General features: G+C 39.5%; 1 protein-coding gene and 1 pseudogene across 2 annotated transcripts in view; one reads left to right on the top strand and one right to left on the bottom strand.

Annotated features, from left to right (window-relative positions):
- The window catches only part of LOC130683838 (neurotrypsin-like), a 38,683-nt gene that overhangs the window by 10,630 nt on the left and 7,473 nt on the right, over positions 1–20,580 (top strand). For both annotated transcript variants that reach the window (XR_008997845.1, XM_057502590.1), the window contains exon 2: positions 19,475–19,733. Coding sequence is in view for 1 of the 2 variants with exons in the window: in XM_057502590.1 (XP_057358573.1) it covers positions 19,475–19,733 (259 nt within the window). In the remaining variant the exon portion in view is untranslated. The remainder of the gene's footprint in view (positions 1–19,474; positions 19,734–20,580) is intronic.
- Positions 7,376–8,419, bottom strand: LOC118913824 (nuclear distribution protein nudE-like 1; annotated as a pseudogene).

A 20,580-nucleotide genomic window follows, 5' to 3' on the forward strand; every position in this document is an offset into this window, starting at 1 on the left:
ATCACTTTTTAAAAATACTCATGGCAAACCACAGGACACACCAATTTAATCAAAATCTCTAGGGTGTGGATTTAAAATGGTCCAATTATAATATACAGCTCGGGTTAAAAGATGACTGTTTTAAGTCATCAGCAAATCTACTAGCCTGTGCTACCAGAAAGTAGGATTCTAGCATCCATTTGCTTTGTTCTGACACACTGGCCTGATGTGTTCTGAGTACTTGTTGGGCAATATGTCTCATGAGTCTCTCACGCTTCTCCCAACTCGCTGGGTGTACCACAAATGCAAAGCCATGACTTCTTTTGACCTGGACCATTCTTAGGGCTTTTATTTTCAGGGAACAGCCTTGAGGAATGAAGAATGTTCTCTCTGAGGAATGAAGCCAAAGGACAGGCTTGGTTACCTCTTGCTATAAAATGGTGGGTTCTGCAACATCAGTGTTTTTCCCCGGTAACACCACCTCCTGTGTATGTGAGCACTCATCGGACCCCTCCTGCACATCACCATATTAGGACTTGCAAAGCAAGGGAAGCAGATGCTCCTGCTGCTTCCTGGGCTGAATAAAAATGTCCTTTATTCCTGACTCAGGAGTCCCATATCTTCTACCATTATTTATGAAGGTTCAGGTGACCTTCCTAACTGGTAATCGGGTAAAATCTCAGACCTGTAGTATTGCATACCAATCTATTCCCAATACGCTGGTCTCTTCTGTTATACCTTGCTCTTTAGACAAGAGTTGGGTATTATAGAGACCTGGATTTGATACTCATAGATGATACTCATAGATTTCATTCTTGCCTATGTCTGTGATTCTTCCTATGAAACAATGAGTTGTAAGAAATATATATTTTTTCTTATGACCAAATATATATTTTCCAGGTATATTTGGTCTGCATCCACAGTTCCTGAAAACTCTGAAGAGTCTTAAAGGCGAAACAGGTGGTTTGTTGTGTTAATGAGAGACTTTTAGACCGCCACCCTAGGGCCGGGGCTGGAATCTGAATCAGCCAATGGCCAATAATTCAGTCAATCATGACTATGCAGTGAAGCCCTCACAGAACCCATGAGAGGAGCTCTCTCACTCTCTGTGCTCTGCTCGGTTGGATCCTGCTGGTTGGTCCCTGAGAGCTTGTGTCCTTGAGGAACCAGAACACCTCCACATGCCACTGAGTCAGACCCCAAACTCCACGAGGATAGAAGCTCCTTTATTTGGGACCTTGCCTTATGTCTCTCTTCATCTGGCTGTTAACTGGTATCTTTTATGATATCCTCTATTAAACTGGTAAATGTGTTTTCATGAATTTTGTGAGTTACTCTAGCAAATTAATGGAACCTAAGGGGCGGGTTGTGGGAAACTCGTCTGTAGCCAGTAGGTCAGAAGCACAGGGAACTGCCTGGTGCTTGTGACCAGTGTCTGGAGTGGGGGGTGGAGGGCAGTCTTGTAGGAAGGGCCTTTAAACTTTGAATCTGGTGCTGTCTTCTGGGCAGATAGCATCAGAATTGAGTTAACTTACCCAACACCCTGCTGGTGTTCAAGAATTGCTTGATGTAAATATATATGGTAAGACCCCCTCCCACATACTTACACACATTGGAATCGTCTGGGTACCCAAATGAAGTTACACTGCTGTTGCTGTTGTGTATAATATTTTTAATGTTATACATGTGTTTAGGGAAAAATTACACCATGACATTTGGTGTCAGAGATGTTACACTCCCTTTTGTAACTATTAACTTCAGTCCACTCAGGAATGGGCTCTCATAATGACAACCTTGCTCCTGAGACTTTCTGGTTATTGGTATCTGCCTGTGGTATCTGCCAGTATCACTATCTGAAGATGCTATCATATTCCCCAGGGATACAAATGACAACAGTATCTGCCTATGAACCAGACCAACCTAGGCCCAAAAGAGGAGTAAAATTTATTGTGTTAAAAGCACATAAATCTTCTTGGTAGTAATGATAATAATAATACATATTTGTATAACATGTTACAGCTATGAATGTACTTTCATAAAAATCACTTTACATATTTTTATTCCATATTTAATAACCTTGCATGTAATAAACTCACTATTTATTGCTGTGAACAAATGAATCAATATATTCAAGAACTTAGAAATAGATGAGATAGGAAAAAGAAAATTCTGTTTGTGGACATAGATATGTAACTTAACTCTCTGATAAAAAGTACTTTAATTATATTAATCATGTGTGCATAAAATTGTAATATTTCCAGAATCTCTCACCTGGCCTTAGTCCATCTCTGTATCAATAGGTGTTTACATGGGGAGCTAGGGCATATCTGGACCAGAAAGATGGGGTGGGGTCCCTTTTAGCAGTGGGTCGTGGGAGACACCAGGAAGCAGAAGTGGACAATGCTTGTAAGCACTAAATGTGTTTCTTCTTCTAATTTATTTATCCCTTTGACTGATTTTGGTTTCAAAGGTAATTTGCCCTGGGCTGGCAAAATATTCTCCCAAAAGAGTTAGACCCCATCCTTTATCATCACCATAATTTGTATTGAGTGAATTCACATAGTATTTTGTTAGAGTGGTTTATTTTCTTCCCCATAAAGTGCTCCACACTAAAACAGCAAAAGTATGTTATCAAGTCAGTCAACAGCCTTTATTATATATGTTAATTCACGTATGGCTTGTTTTATCCTTCTTTAGTGCCTTCCCATCCTGTCTCTTTGAATTTGGACAGTTCATCCTTCCAATCACTTACTGAGAACACACATCCAGAAGGAATGAGGAGTGATTTGCAGTCTGAGGGCGGAATGTCTGCTCTCTGTTCCTCCTTCCTCTCAGGGAGACACTGCTGGGCTTGCTTACTGTAACTTTTGGCCACTCCGCTAAATCACATCTGGGGTGGTTTCTTGATGCTTGGGGCTAAAGTAGGGAAATGAAAGGAGATTTGAGGAAATACGAATCTTCAGTCAGCCTTCTCTGTCATACAGCAATAAGAGGGTTTGAAGAGAATGGACAAGGTAAAGAGCACCTGACTTTAAACAGTATCTCTCTGATTCATTCCCTGCTTCTGCCCTTGGGTGAATTTGGGTATTGTAAAGGGGTACTTCAATTACAGGATTACTGTTAAACAAAAATACAGAGAGTAGAGCAGTTAAAAATTTTGGTTAATAAACAGTCTTAAGTCTCCCTTTATCGTCAGTACTAGAATTTTGCTTCTCACGAATAACTGGAGTGAATACGCCAGGTCTGCCCTCTGTTTTTTTCAGAGCCAGGAGAAAAGCAGTGGGCACTGAATGGGCTCACAGGGAGTCCAGCTGGGAACCCTGCCATCAGCTGCCCAGTGTAGGAGATTTGCTTCTACTCAGGAAACAAAAGACTGGCCCAGCATTCTCTATCCACAAACACCTCACAGGTTTTAAAGTAAAAATGACAAAATCTTTAGCTATTTTCAGGCAACATGCTTTGCTGTTTTGTTGTTACATATAGAAAACAGCAAGAATTTATAGCACATACAGGGTGGGAAGCTCATTAAATTCTGCGCAACTAAAAACAAACCTCAAGAGCTACAGAAATTGCTTATGGAGAACTAAGCAGACCAAGATGGCTCAAACCCCTGCACATTCCCAAGAAAGGCTCTTCAACTATTGGGAGATACCTCTGAAACTTGCAATATTTTATCTAATAATAGTGGTCTTGTATACTTGAATTCTTGGACCACATTGTATCAGTTTGATCAGGTGATTCATACTAACAATATGACTTATGGTGAGTGCCTGTTTGTATGTCTGAAGTCATGAGCCATGCTGTATCTGGGGACTGGAGACTGACTACCTAAAGTCAGTTATGCAGGAGCTTCATGCTTACTTGACTCATTTACCAAAAAATTCCCTGGACATCAAGGCTCAGGCGAGTTCTCTGGTTGACAATATTTCAAAAATTTCATCACACATCATTGCTTGAAAAATTAAGCATCACACTGTGTGATTACACTGGGTGGGGACATCTGGAAGCTTGGAACTGGTTTCTCCAGGCCTTCACCCATGTACCTTTTCCCTTTGTTGAATTTAATATTCATCTTTTTATTTTAGAGACTGGGAAGTCCAAGATAAAGATTCTGGCCTGTGGAGGTCCTGGTGATAGAAGCCTTCTCACTGTGTCCTCACAAGGCCTATCATTGGGGCATGCACATAGAGAGAGAGAGAAAAAGCAAGATATCTCACTCTTTTTTTAAGGCCACCAACATTGTTAGATGAGAGCTCATCCTTATGAGCCCATTTAACCTTAATTAACTTCTAAAATACTTATCATCAAATAAAATCCTATTGGGAGTTAAAGCTTCAACATAGGAATTTTGGGAAACACAATTCACTTCATAGCACTCCACCCTGCCCAATTCAAGTCCTTGTCACATGCAAAATATATTTATTCTACTTCAACAACCCAAAAGGTTTAACTCATTTCAGCATCATCAATAAAGCCTAACATCCAAAGTCTCACCAAAATATCCAAAGTCAGACATGGGTGACACTTGAGGTAAAACTCATCCCAAGGCAAAATTCCTCTCGAGTTGTGGACCTATGAAAGTATACAAGTATATGTGTTTCAAAAACACAACTGTGGGACACACCTTCACATTTAAAAGAGAGAAGTAAGAAATAAGGAAGGGTTGAAGTTACAGAGTAATGCAGAACCTAGCAAGACAAATTCCATTAGAGCTTGAGAACTGAGAATAATCCTCTGTCAAATACTCCTCAGTGTGATTTTCTTTTGTTGTAGTTTGTTCAACATAATGTAAAAAGCAAAACACAACTTTGAAATCCTTAGGTGCTGATTCTAAATAAGGTGATAATATTTATCTTTCCACTATTAATACTAAACTATACTAATACCAGTACTACTACTAACTTTATGTTAACCTAATATAAAGTGAGGTTTAGATATTTTGTTTATTTGACAAATATAATTAATATACTAAAAACTAGCAAGAAACTTTGTGGCATAGGCAAAAAATGTTTAGGTCCTGATGTATCTAGTTCCAGTGTCAGACAGAAGTGGATTAAAATCCACCCCTCCCACCTGGTGTCATGTGATGCTATAGGTACAGTTGTTACCATTTGAGACCAATCTAGAATCGAAATATCTCTGCCAATGGCTTAGGTCAGTACTGCACAAGGGGTGAAGGGCATAGCACTTGCAGACCAGAGATGTCATACGTACCTACCTCAAAGGCTGGTAGTGAGGAATGAAAAAATAACTCATGTGCAATGTTTTGTATATTAATAATGTTACCACAAGCAAGCTTCCTACACTGATTAAATTAGGTTAAAAATGATGGAAGCTCACATTGTATATTGCAGACCTGCTGTCTTCCCTTCTAGATCTAAATGCTAAGAAGTCCTTCTAAAAATCTTGTTTTCAACATAGCCATACGGTGGCAGACTTTAACCAAAAAGGCACAATGTTTCTCGAAAACATCTGTAACACCAGGTTAACAATTTTTTTTTATTCCACTCTATCTGTGCTACTCCGACTCCAGATTCAGAGAGCAATGGGGAGCAGCAGTGAAGGACCAAAAATGTCCTCTTGAGTAGCAGAATTGTAATCAGAGGTGAGAGATGTCCACACCTGCCTTTTTCTTGGAGATCTTTCGAGACTGCATGTTAAGGTCCTCCAGCTGCAGCTCTCTGTGAGGGTGCTCTCTTCCAGTGCTCAATTACTACTCCCCACCCCACTATGGCACCTAACGTTCTTGCTCTCTGCTGAGGTCACCTTCCCCCTGTCAGGAATAATTCCTAGGAATGCATCTTATTCTAGCGTGATTGCTTTCACCAGATGCCCACTTGGGACTCATGGAGAGTGTGTCTCTGGCTCTCTGTTGGTGGAAGTACAGCTAACCCCAGAGCTCTTCCAAAACACTCACTCTAGAAACAACCTTATCACATGTAAAATATATTAATACAGAACACCCATGCCTCACCCCTCTGTGCCTGGGCCCAGCCTGGGCCCCTCTGTCTGCCACACCAGGGTTGGCAGAGTGCAGGCTGCATGCAGTGGTGGCTGCTGGGCCATGCCCAGCCCCAGAACTCTGCACGGTATCAATACTGGCTGTTTTCTCTTCTCACTGTAGCACCGCTGATTTCACATGGTCGCACTTCTGTGGGTCACAAAGTGATACAAATGTGTATTACTTGGTCATTGGATGCAGAGGTTCCCTTCATCACACCTGCCTCCTCACCCCACCCTGCTGTACTGAGAGGATTTAGTTGTGTTTAGGACATTGCATATCTTCTAGAAGTTCACCCCCAAATCAGGTTGACATATGCCCTCCTCCCAAGCAACCCCCAGGCATCTTCAATGGTCATGATTGTGTGTCCTCCAACTCCACCCCCCACAGTGTGGGCCTGTTGCTGGCAAAGAGTCAGGAAGGTCACTGAATTAGGGAGCATTTTCTGCACCTTCTGATTTTGCTTTAACAGTTATCATTCCATAGACTTGCCTCCAGAGCACCAAAGTGCCCATCTGAGCCCCAGATGCAGGAGCCTCTGGGGCCTGGGCACACACAGGGCTATGCCTCTGTGCTGTCTCCTCCTCCTCACGTGCCTCAGACTCTGGGTAGGGGGCGGTGGCTACCCCTCACCAGCTTTCTGGTACCTCAGCTAAATGACATCTTGGGGAGAGTTTTTGTTTTGTCTCCTGAGGGCCTATCCAGTTGGGTTAGGAAGAGTTGGGTGGCCTGACTCCAGGGGCTGGCTGGTACCAGCTCCTGTGAGCTAGCCTGACTGTAAGTGGTTGTCCCTGTGCATCCTCTGATTACTCTCATGCTCCATTTACTGTTTACATTTGTTTTATTGTAGATAGGTTTGTAAACATTATTGCCTAAGACATTTGTATATAACTTGGGCTTTGTAGCTTTTATTTATTCAGAATTCATATGGCATGTTAATGACTTATGATGGTATCCTACTCTGGGCAGGTATATAGAACACCATATGGTTAAAAAAAAACACAAAAGAAAGAAAATACTTCCCATCAAAAAAATCTTTTAATGTGGAAACAAATTTCACAGAAAAAAAAGGTAAATAACAGAATATATGAGATCATAGAAGAGAAAATGAGTAGTAAGTGCTGAATACATATTTTAGGCATTGGGAAAGGGGCTTTTCAGTTGTCTTGGCCTAGGTCCTTTAGAAAGTAGACCCTGAGTTTTAGATAAAGAGTTTAGATAAAGCACCTTTATTTGGGTGATATAAGCCCAGACAGGTGAAGATGATGGAAAAGAAAAAAGTAGACCAGGCACAGAAAGATAAAATGCTATATGGTGTGATAAGCAGCTTTACAGAACTGACCCCTTCTGTATGGATTGTTGGGATGGCAGGAGCACCCACCTGGAACTGGGTGCTCACGCACTGAGAGGCAGCACACCCGGGGCCGACAGCGGGTGCAAGGGGCCCAGTCCAGGAGGAGGAGGAGGAGGAACTGGGTCAAAGACGTTCACTGCCCCTTTAGCAAAGAAAGACGTATGCCCTGATCAAGAGAGCTTTGTGCCATTGCCGTTTATCACCCCAGTTAACATTCCCTGAAATACAGGATTTCCGTGATGCTTGGTCCTCTGCAAAGTTCCTGCAAGCTGCTAATTTCGATTCTAAAGCCCCTACTTTCTGTAAAACATCTACCATGTTTAGTGCTGATATCCTGGCAGAAGGAGTTAGTGGACTGATACCAAAACTGTTTGGTATAGCTTTTGGTGAAGGAAAACTGTCTTCCATTCCTTTGCCCACAGGAATGGCTGGCAAAGAAAGTGACACTTGGACAGCAGAATCCGTCTTTTCATAGTCTAGAGTTGACTTTCTTGTTGCTTACTGTTGTCTTTCCCAAGCTGCTAGTTGTTGTCTTAAATCTCTTGCTTCATCCTTTAACCTCTGCACAGAGACCAACAAAGAATCCTTTTCATCAAGTTCACTTTCTAAAAATGCATTTCTTTCAATGGCCTGATTTAGCCTTTGTTCAAACTCTTCCAGTGAAGTTTCTGTTGCCCTTTGTGCACACTCCAGGTCATCATTGGCTTGCTCCAGCTCTCTCATGTACTTATGCAACTGTTTCTTAACAGCCCAAGTCTGATTTAAATCATCTTCTAGTACTGTGACCTGCTTGTAGCTCTGTACGTACTGATGTTCTAGCTTCTCCTATAATGTGTCTCCATATTTCAGTCTTTTGTTATCAGCTTGCAAGTCTCTCTTACTTTGTTCAGCCAGAACTAACTGTGCCTCCAATTCTGCTTCTAATTCTTTGCTTCTTTCCTGGAATTCAACAAACTCATCCAGAGTTTCCTGGAAGCTTTGCTTATACTTGAAGGAAAATTCCTTCCAGTAAGCAGTTTCCTCCTCTAAACCAGAAAAATATGGTATGTCTTCACCATCCATGATCAAGAAAGCCTCCAGTGTGTCAAAAGTGCATGTTCACCAACACTTGGCAGACATCTCTGCTCCATTGGCCCACCCAGGGCCGCCCAGCCACTCAGCAATCGCCCCCTTCAGCAGTCCCAAGCTCTGAGCTCCACTCTGGCACCTCAGGGTCTGGCTCCTCCCCAAGCATCAGGGGTTGCCCGGGTAACGTTCTATGACACAGGGGGTCTGGGTTCTGAGCATGCACAGGAAGTACAGGGGTGGCCAGGGCAGGGCTGTGGTGAGGAGGGCTTGCAGGGGGCCGGTGCAGGCCCGGCGCCCTAAAGTCAGGCTGGCAGTGGCCTAGTGCGCAGGCGCTGCCAAGCACCGCAATGGGCGGGTTTGGGCCTCCAAAGTTTTCCTGCACACTTTGCCATTTGGGAAAGTTGCACCACCATGGATAAAAGTAGGCTTTCCGGTTTTTCCGGTTCCTTCAAGCGTCAGTGTTTCAGTGTTCTTGTTCACATAAGATGAATCTCGTGTCAGATCTCACCTCTGAGCCCATCCCCAACCTCTGCATAGAGTATAAGGGGTGTTCAAGTGCCCCATCACTCTCTCACAAAGACCTGTGTGGTTTATGGCACGTTCACTAGCTGAACTTCTTTTTCTTCTGCATGTTATTTATTTATAATTTTTTTAAATTAAGGTATTATTGATATACAGTCTTATGAAGGTTTCACATGAAAAATAATGTGGTTACTTCATTCACCCATATTATCCAGTCTCCCTCATACTCCACTGCATTCACTGTCCATCAGTTTAGTAAGATGCCACAGTCACTACTTGTCTTCACTGTGCTACACTGTCTTCCCATGATCACCCCCACACCATGTGTACTAATCATAGTACCTCTCAATACCCTTCTCCCTCCCTCCCCACATGCCATTCCCACCGCTCCCCTTTGGTAACCACTAGTCTCCTCTTGGAGTTTGTGAGTCTACTGCTGTTTTGTTCCTTCAGTTTTGCTTTGTTGTTATACACCACAAATGAGGGAAGTCATTTGGTACTTGTCTTTCTCTGCCTGGCTTATTTCACTGAGCATAATACCCTGGAGCTCCATTCATGTTGTTGCAAATGGTAGGATCTGTTTCTTTCTTATGGCTGAATAGTATCCCATTGTGTATATGTACCACCTCTTCTTTATCCATTCATCTACTGATGGACACTTACGTTGCTTCCATATCTTGGCTATTGTAAATAGTGCTACATTAAACATAGGAGTGCTACATTTTAAACTTAAAATTAAACATTTTAATTCTGAGAACTTGTATTGGAATGGAATTCCTGGGTCAAATGGTATTTCTATTTTTAGTTTATGAGGAACCTCCACATTGCTTTCCATAATGGTTGGACTAGTTCACATTCTTACCAGCAGTATAGGATGGTTTCCCTGTCTCTGCGTCCTCACCAGCATTTGTTGTTCTTAGTCTTTTCGATGCTGGCTATCCTAACTGGTGTGAGGTGATACCTCACTGTGGTTTTAATTTGCATTTCTCTGCTAATTAGTGATGTAGAGCATCTTTTCATGTGCCTGTTGGCCATCTAAATTTGTTTTTTGGAGAAGTGTCTGTCATTTCCTCCACCCATTCTTTAATCGGGTTATTTGCTTTTTGGTTGTTGAGGCATGTGAATTCTTTATACATTTTGAATGTTAACCCCTTGTTGCATATGTTGTTCACAAATATATTCTCCCATACTGTAGGAAGCCTTTTTCTGCTGATGGTGTCCTTTGTTGTACAGAAGTTTTTTAGTTTGATGTAGTCCCATTTGTTCATTTTTGCTTTTGTTTCCCTTGCGCGAGAATATGCATTCAGGAAAAAGTTGCTCGTGTTTATATTCATGAGATTTTTGCCTATGTTGTCTTCTAAGAGTTTTATGGTTTCATGACTTAAATTCAGATCTTTGGTCTATTTCGAGTTTACTTTTCTGTACGGGGTTAGACAATAATTCAGTCTCATTCTCTTGCAAGTAGCTGTCCAGTTTTACCAACACCAGTTGTTGAAGAGGCTGCCATTTCCCCATTGTATATCCATGGCTCTTTATCATATACTAATTGACTATATATGCTTGGGCTTATATCTGGACTCTCTAGTCTGTTCCATTGGTCTATGGGTCTGTTCTTGTGCCAGTACCAAATTGTCTTGATTACTGTGGCTTTGTAGTGGGTGAGCATAATCCCCTCAGCTTTATTCTTCCTTCTCAGGATTGCTTGACTACTCGAGGTCTTCTGTGGTTCCATATGAATTTTAGAACTATTTGCTCTAGTTCATTGAAGAATGCTGTTGGTATTTTGATAGAGATTGCATTGAATCTGTATATTGCTTTAGGTAGGATGGCCATTTTGACAATAGTAATTCTTCCTATCCATGAGCATGGGATGTGTTTCCATTTATTGGTATCTTCTTCAATTCTCTCATGCATGTCTTTTAGTTTTCAGAGTATAGGTCTTTCACTTCTTTGGTTAGGTTTATTCCTAGGTATTTTATTCTTTTTGATGCAAGTGTGAATGGAATTGTTTTCCTGATTTCTCTTTCTGCTAGTTCATCATTAGTGTATAGGGATGCAGAATATTTCTTTGTATTAATTTTGTATGCTGCAACTTTGCTGAATTCAGATATTAGTTCTACTAGTTTTGGAGTGGAGTCTTTAGGGTTTTTATGTACAATATTATGTCATCTGGAAACAGAGGCACTTTAACTTCTTTCTTGCCAATCTGGGTGCCTTTTATTTCTTTGTTTTATCTGATTGGTGTGGCTAGGACCTCCAGTACTATGTTGAATAAAAGTGTGGAGAGTGGGCATCCTTTTCTTGTTCCTGATCTTAAAGGAAAAGCTTTCAGCTTCTTGGTGTTAAGTATGATGTTGTCTGTGGGTTTGTCATATATGGCTTTTATTATGTTGAGGTACTTGCCCTGTATTTTGTTGAGTTTTTATCATGAATGGATGTTGAATTATGTTGAATGTTTTTTCAGCATCTATGGAGATGATCGTGTGTTTTTTGTCATTCTTTTGTTGATGTGGTGGATGATGTTGATGGATTTTTTTAATGTTATACCATCCTTGCATCCCTGGAATAAATCCTACTTGATCATGATGGATGATCTTTTTGATGTATTTTTGAATTAGGTCTGCTAATATTTTGTTGAGTATTTTTGCATCTGTGTTCATCAGTGATATTGGTGTGTAGTTTTCTTTTTTTGTGGTGTCTTTGCCTGGTTTTGGTATTAGAGTGATGCTGGCCTCATAGAATGAGTTTGGGAGTATCCCCTCCTGTTTTACTTTTTGGAAAACTTTAAGGAGAATGGGTATTAGGTCTTCACTAAATGTTTGATAAAATTCAGTGATGAAACTATCTGGTCTATGGATTCTGTTCTTAGTAGTTTATTGATTACCAGCTCAATGTGGATGCTGTTATTGGTCTGTTCAGATTTTCTGTTTCTTCCTGGATCAGCCTTGCAAGGTTGTATTTTTCTGGGGAGTTGTCCATTTCTTCTGTTATCCAGTTTGTTAGCATATAATTTTTCATAGTATTATCTCATAATTCTTTTATATTTTTGTGGTGTCCGTAGTGATTTTTCCTTTCTCATTTCTGATTCTGTTTATGTGTGTAGACTCTCTTGTTTTCTTGATCAGTCTGGCTAGGTGTTTATCTATTTTGCTTATTTTCTTGAAGAACCAGCTCTTGCTTTCATTGGTTCTTTCTGTTGTTTTATTCCTCTCAATTTTGTTTATTACTGCTCTAATCTTTATTATGTCCCTCCCACTACTGACATAGGGCCTTATTTGTTCTTTTTCTAGTTTCACTAATTGTGAGTTTTGACTGTTCATTTGGGATTGTTCTTCTTTCCTGAGGTAGGCCTGTATTGCAATACAGTGCTCTCTTAGCACAGCTTTTGCTGCCTCCCATAGATTTTACATTGTTGTATTTACCAGTTTACTTTTATAGGAAAACTTATCAATAGTAATATTTATATCATTGGCCCCTATGTTGGTAACAATTTTTGCAAAATATTCTTTTTATCATTGAAATTGAGCATGTTGAGAAGAGTAGTCTGTCCTTAAAACCTGTAGGATAATGTTGCAAATATATGAGTTTGTTATGAGCAGTGAATAGTGACTTTAACCCTATTAGATTTAAATTTATCTAGTGTCTTTTCTCTAAAGAATCCAGAAATGGATTTTCCTTTGGGTTTCTTAGTTATGTGTTCCTACAATTAAGTTCAGTATTTACTGCTTAAATTGCCATGATGTCAAGAAGTGAAATGTAGAAAAATCTTGGTGTTCCACCAATATTTAGCCTTTTTCCCTGATCCATTCAAAAACATTAACTTAGCACTGCCTTTTGTCAGTAGACAAAGATAGGAAAGTAGTAGTTTTTTTTTGTTTTTTTTTTTTTTAATAATTATTTTTTATTGAAGGGTAGTTGACACACAGTATTACATTACATGAGTTTCAAGTGTACAACACAGTGGTAGAACATTTATATACATAATTCTAGGTTCCAGCTATCACCCTACCAGGCTGTTACAATATCTTGACTATATTCCTTATGCTATACATTACATCCCGGTTACTAATTTATTTTACCATTGGAAGTCTGTCCTTTTTTTTTTTTTTTTTTGTGAGGGCATCTCTCATATTTATTGATCAAATGGTTGTTAACGACAATAAAATTCTGTATAGGGGAGTCAATGCTCAATGCACAATCATTATTCCACCCCAAGCCTAATTTTTGTCAGTCTCCAATCTTCTGAGGCATAACAAACAAGTTTTTACATGTAGAACAAATTCTTACATAATGAATAAGTTACATAGTGAACAGTACAAGGGCAGTCATCACAGAAACTTTCGGTTTTGCTCATGCATTATGAACTATAAACAGTCAGTTCAAATATGAATACTCATTTGGTTTTTATACTTGATTTATATGTGGATACCACATTTCTCTCTTTATTATTATTATTTTTAATAAAATGCTGAAGTGGTAGGTAGATACAAGATAAAGGTAGAAAACATAGTTTAGTGTTGTAAGAGAGCAAATGTAGATGATCAGGTGTGTGCCTGTAGACTATGTGTTAATCCAAGCTAGACCAGGGCAATAAAACATCCACGTATGCAGAAGATTTCTCTCAGAACGGGGGGGTGAGGTTCTAAGCCTCACCTCTGTTGATCCCCAATTTCTCACCTGATGGCCCCCCTGCGACTGTGCCTGTCTTAGGTTGTTCCTCCCTTGAGGAATCTTACCCGTCTCTGGCTAACCAGTCATCTTCCGGGGCCATACAGGGAAATGTGAAGTTGGTAAGTGAGAGAGAAGCCTTATTGTTTGAAAAAGTTAGCTTTTTACTTCTTTGCATATTTATGCCCTGTGGCTTCTATGCCCAGCATTTGTCTTGAGGTATCTTTACCACTTGGAAGAATTATGATACTCGGTAAATTTGATATGAGGCACGAATTCTATTTAAGGGTTGTAATTAGGAGGGAAGAAGAAAAGCTATAGAAGTAGCAGGCGGAAGAAAACATGGGAAGATTGATTATTTCTTTGATATATCTTCTTGTAGAGTAACTTCAGCATGTATAGGTTTTAAGCTACTACTTAAATTGCACACACACATTAACATAATAGGAGTATAGTTACATAACCAAAGCATATCTGTAATTACCAGCCATCTGCAGTGAAACCAAGAAAACCAGTTAGGCACCTTAGGCATTTGTGAAAACTTATCTATGATATGGTGGATATTGTCCAAATGAACTTGAACAGTCTGAGAGAAATCAGACAAATTAAAACAACCCATTCCTGGGGACTGTTCACATGCCATATGTTCTTTTAACAATAAATAGTTTGTAGTTGTAAGACTTTGGAGCGCTACAATTTGCACTTCTCCAAATTCTTGGTTGAGTTCCAACAGTATAGATCCAGTCCAATTTTGTTGTTTTACTGTATGCACAGGCCAGCTTAGATATCTCCGTCCTCATTCCCATGGCAGGTCCAGGAACTGGTGGGATGAGTGCATCTACAGCTGTAGCAGTGCGTGGATCTTTGTTGGGGTTTTGTGATGATCATCTTCTGGCATGAGTCTTCCAGAGGGTGCAGATGTTGGAAGTTCTTTTTCATATCGTATCTTAGTTAATTTCGGGGTAGCCCAATTAGGCTTTGATCCTCTGTATAAACACAAACAGACCCTTTGCCTACACTTTTATATGCCCTTTATACCCTTGTGTAGAACTCGTTGGAGGTTACCACACAGGAACTGCCCTTTTTTTTTTTTTTTTTTTGCTATCACTAATCTACACTTACATGACGAATATTATGTTTACTAGGCTCTCCCCTATACCAGGTCTCCCCTATAAACCCCTTTACAGTCACTGTCCATCAGCATAGCAAAATGTTGTAGAATCACTACTTGCCTTCTCTGTGTTGTACAGCCCTCCCTTTTCTCCTACCCCCCCATGCATGTTAATCTTAATACCCCCCTACTTCTCCCCCCCTTATCCCTCCCTACCCACCCATCCTCCACAGTCCCTTTCCCTTTGGTACCTGTTAGTCCATTCTTGAGTTCTGTGATTCCGCTGCTGTTTTGTTCCTTCAGTTTTTCCTTTGTTCTTATATTCCACAGATAAGTGAAATCATTTGGTATTTCTCTTTCTCCGCTTGGCTTGTTTCACTGAGCATAATACCCTCCAGCTCCATCCATGTTGCTGCAAATGATTGGATTTGCCCTTTTCTTATAGCTGAGTAGTATTCCATTGTGTATATGTACCACATCTTCTTTATCCATTCATCTATTGATGGACATTTAGGTTGCTTCCAATTCTTGGCTATTGTGAATAGTGCTGCAATAAACATAGGGGTGCATCTGTCTTTCTCAAACTTGATTGCTGCATTCTTAGGGTAAATTCCTAGGAGTGGAATTCCTGGGTCAAATGGTAAGTCTGTTTTGAGCATTTTGATGTACCTCCATACTGCTTTCCACAATGGTTGAACTAACTTACATTCCCACCAGCAGTGTAGGAGGGTTCCCCTTTCTCCACAGCCTCGCCAACATTTGTTGTTGTTTGTCTTTTGGATGGCAGCCATCCTTACTGGTGTGAGGTGATACCTCATTGTAGTTTTAATTTGCATTTCTCTGATAATTAGCGATGTGGAGCATCTTTTCATGTGTCTGTTGGCCATCTGTATTTCTTTTTTGGAGAACTGTCTGTTCAGTTCCTCTGCCCATTTTTTAATTGGGTTATTTGTTTTTTGTTTGTTGAGGCGTGAGAGCTCCTTATATATTCTGGACGTCAAGCCTTTATCGGATGTGTCATTTTCAAATATATTCTCCCATACTGTAGGGATCCTTCTTGTTCTATTGATGGTGTCTTTTGCTGTACAGAAGCTTTTCAGCTTAATATAGTCCCACTTACTCATTTTTGCTGTTGTTTTCCTTGCCCGGGGAGATATGTTCAAGAAGAGGTCACTCATGTTTATGTCTAAGAGGTTTTCGCCTATGTTTTCTTCCAGGAGTTTAATGGTTTCATGGCTTACATTCAGGTCTTTGATCCATTTTGAGTTTACTTTTGTATATGGGGTTAGACAATGGTCCAGTTTCATTCTCCTACATGTAGCTGTCCAGTTTTGCCAGCACCACCTGTTGAAGAGACTGTCATTTCGCCATTGTATGTCCATGGCTCCTTTATCAAATATTAATTGACCATATATGTCTGGGTTAATGTCTGGATTCTCTAGTCTGTTCCATTGGTCTGTGGCTCTGTTCTTGTGCCAGTACCAAATTGTCTTGATTACTATGGCTTTATAGTAGAGCTTGAAGTTGGGGAGTGAGATCCCCCCTACTTTATTCTTCTTTCTCAGGATTGCTTTGGCTATTCGGGGTCTTTGGTGTTTCCATATGAATTTTTGAATTATTTGTTCCAGTTCATTGAAGAATGTTGCTGGTAGTTTCATAGGGATTGCATCAAATCTGTATATTGCTTTGGGCAGGATGGCCATTTTAACGATATTAATTCTTCCTAGCCACGAGCATGGGATGAGTTTCCATCTGTTAGTGTCCCCTTTAATTTCTCTTAAGAGTGACTTGTAGTTTTCAGAGTATAAGTCTTTCACTTCTTTGGTTAGGTTTATTCCTAGGTATTTTATTTTTTTTGATGCAATTGTGAATGGAGTTGTTTTCCTGATTTCTCTCTCTGTTGGTTCATTGTTAGTATATAGGAAAGCCACAGATTTCTGTGTGTTGATTTTGTATCCTGCAACTTTGCTGTATTCCGATATCAGTTCTAGTAGTTTTGGGGTGGAGTCTTTAGGGTTTTTTATGTACAGTATCATGTCATCTGCAAATAGTGACAGTTTAACTTCTTCTTTACCAATCTGGATTCCTTGTATTTCTTTATTTTGTCTGATTGCCGTGGCTAGGACCTCCAGTACTATGTTAAATAACAGTGGAGAGAGTGGGCATCCCTGTCTAGTTCCCGATCTCAGAGGAAATGCTTTCAGCTTCTCGCTGTTCAATATAATGTTGGCTGTGGGTTTATCATAGATGGCCTTTATTATGTTGAGGTACTTGCCCTCTATTCCCATTTTGCTGAGAGTTTTTAACGTGAATGGATGTTGAACTTTGTCAAATGCTTTTTCAGCATCTATGGAGATGATCATGTGGTTTTTGTCTTTCTTTTTGTTGATGTGGTGGATGATGTTGATGGACTTTCGAATGTTGTACCATCCTTGCATCCCTGGAATGAATCCCACTTGGTCATGGTGTATGATCCTTTTGATGTATTTTTGAATTCGGTTTGCTAATATTTTGTTGAGTATTTTTGCATCTACGTTCATCAGGGATATTGGTCTGTAGTTTTCTTTTTTGGTGGGGTCTTTGCCTGGTTTTGGTATTAGGGTGATGTTAGCTTCATAGAATGAGTTTGGGAGTATCCCCTCCTCCTCTATTTTTTGGAAGACTTTAAGGAGAATGGGTATTATGTCTTCCCTGTATGTCTGATAAAATTCCGAGGTAAATCCATCTGGCCCGGGGGTTTTGTTCTTTGGTAGTTTTTTGATTACCTCTTCAATTTCATTGCTGGTAATTCGTCTGTTTAGATTTTCTGTTTCTTCCTGGGTCAATCTTGGAAGGTTATATTTTTCTAGGAAGTTGTCCATTTCTCCTAGGTTTCCCAGCTTGTTAGCATATAGGTTTTCATAGTATTCTCCAATAATTCTTTGCATTTCCGTGGGGTCCGTCGTGATTTTGGAAAGTAGTAGTTTTAAGCTCAAGTGTTTGCTGGATTTATTTCCCATGTGTAACGAGCTCCTAGAGGAAAGAGCTGGACTACACATGCCAAATTCTTGTTTAAATGACTTTTCACTGAATATTAATACATAAGTATGTGTATGACATTTTAAGATTATTTGACTTCAGCAATCTTGCTAGAATAAGAGCAGTTATATAATCAGCCAACACCAGAAATTCTTGACCTTTAATGGATAAGAAAGATGTTAAATAAAATTTAACTTAGCTGTCTTATTTCTTTCTTATGAAACGAATAATGCTTGTTTTTAAGATTTCTCACAGGCATTTTTTTAAAAATTTAATCCCCCTACTATGTGAGTTCTGTGTTTTGTTTATAGCAAAGAAACTGAGGCTCATCACTGAAACTGAGTTGCATGAACACATCCAGCCAAGTATATAGCTGAGCAGAAGCTGAAATCAGGGCCACTGAAGCCACTTGAGGGTTGTTTCTATCCTACTACATCTGGCACTAATTATAAATACTATTTGATTTTATAGTCTGCAGGTCAAAGTGTTACCGTCACTCAAAGAAGAAAATCTACAGGGAGTTTGCACATGGTGTAAAAGGGGAAAGATAGCAAATCTCTAGCAGTGAACAAAGCAAAGCTCATTATAATTCTTATAATATGTAATAGGGAGTGTCTGTATTTCCTAGTGATTTTCTCAAGAATGAGTTGTAATTCACAAATTACTGTAAGTTTCTTCTCCAGGGAAGGCTGGAATTAGCCCTACATAAGTGTCTGACTTTGTGATTGTTGAGTTTTTCAGGAGCCAAGTATAGATGTACAGTTTTAGGGTAGAATCAAGGAGGGCACACTAGTAGAATGAAGGATTTCCTAGAAAGGTCAGTGAACACTAGTTTCTTATCACTTAGCAATAAGTCAAACCCATTTTTCTTTTGACTTTTATTTTGAATTTTACATCTGTGGTGGTAGAGTCAAATAATATATTGTAAGTTCTTAAGTCTTCTTATCCCTCAATTTCCATCTAGAACTTCATTCTGCTTTGGGGAGAGGGTTTCTCCCACTATCAGGTTTCCCTGTTTTGAGTAATTCAGGGCTGACAGGAGAAGAGGGGAAGTTGGCCAAGAGTTTTTTTTTTTTTTCATCTAAGCAGCTATGGAACCTTCCTTTATCCTCCCCTAATTTATATGGCATATAGGGCTGAGGATATAAAAGGCTGAGGAAATGTTCCAGATTGAAGAAGGCATGACAACTACATACAATGATATATGATCTTAGATTGGATCCTATACTAGAGTGGGCAAAAGTACTTTAAAGAATATTTTGGGGTCATTTGAGAAAATTGGAAGGCACATGGCAGATAACAGTATTGTATAATTACTAAATGTACCAAGTTAATAATTATACAGAGGCTATGTAGTCTTAGGAAATAAACATTTAAGTACTTAGGGTAAAAAAGGTCATGACATCTGCAAATTACTTTCAAATCGTTCAGAAAATGTTATGTGTATTAGTTGTAAGTAGAGCAAATGGGTAAAATGTTTGAAACAGATAATTCTAAGTAAAAGATACATGAAGACTGTATTTTTTCTTGAAAGTTTTCTGTAAGTTTGAAAATTTTCAAGTAAAAGCCTTAAAAAAAATTTCACTATTTATGTACTATGTATCCATACTTAAGTAGATGTATTTGTATGTGTTTAACATACTGCTATGTGAAATTAGATACTTGTGCTTTTTTTAATGATCTTTTTAAAACTTATAAATGGAATTAGATGAAGTTGTTAAATTTTTCCTAACTCTTTTGTTTGTTTGTTTAGGTAATGTGAATGGCATGAAGAGGAAAGAATGGGAAAACAAATCAGTGGGAATAGAAGTGGAGAGAAAAACTCAGCACCTTAGTCTTCAAGTACCATTACGCTCTCATAGCTCCTCCTCTTCCTCAGAAGAGAACAGTAGCTCTAGTGCTGTGCAGCCTTTATTGGCTGGTGAGAAGGAGAGTCCCTCTTCTGTTGCTGATGACCACCCGGTCCAGAAGGAATTCTTGCATGCTACAAAAAGAGATGATGGCCATGTAAGGTCAGTATTCATTTTTGATTTAGAAACTTGATCATAAGAGGATTCTAATTGTTTTAAATTATGGCAAGAAAAACTTCTTCGTCTCAACCCACCCACTGTAGAAGATTTTTTCTTGTCCTGAACATATTTTTAAATGAGTAGTTCTTGTCATTCCACCACTCAGAGTGAACTGTGGTTAACATTTGGAGATTATCCTTTCAGTCTGGTGAATATTGTTTTAGTCCTTGGTCCCTTAATAGACAGTTACTTGCATCTTGAAAAAAACTGTTCTCTTGATAGTGTATTTCAGATTTTCCTCCTAACTCCTTTTCTGTTCCTTCTCAGTTTCTATTTCCATATCCTCTGTTTTCCCCTCTTTCGTCTTTCTCTTCCTTTTCCAGCCTGCCGTTTGTGAAATGTTGTTACCCCTCAGGACTCCATTCTGTACCCTTTTCCTCACTCACTCTGTACTGTTTCCCTGGACAGTCTCAATAACTGTTTGGCTTCAGTGGTCTGTAGCTAACATTTTAAAAATCTAAACCTCCAGCCAAAACTTTTGTCCCTATAAGCCCAGCTACCTGCCTGATATTTCTACTTGTATATTCCATACACTGCAAACACAGCATATAAAAAATAATCACGTGCCTGTCATGCTCAAATTGCTCTGCCTCATTAAATGGCAGGACTACATCAGTTGCTGAGGTCAGAAATTTTGAGGTTATCTGTGACCTCTTCTCCTTTAATCCCTCTCATTTAATCAAAGGTGCTGGTATATTTCATTGGACAAGCTTGTAAAGGGTGTGAAAAAAGTTTATAAATGCATTAGTTGTGTCCATGGATTATGGATTGAAAATTATACTCTGCATTT

This window comes from Manis pentadactyla, chromosome 5 (assembly GCF_030020395.1).
Source record: "Manis pentadactyla isolate mManPen7 chromosome 5, mManPen7.hap1, whole genome shotgun sequence".
In the NCBI taxonomy this organism is placed as follows: Eukaryota; Metazoa; Chordata; class Mammalia; order Pholidota; family Manidae; genus Manis; species Manis pentadactyla.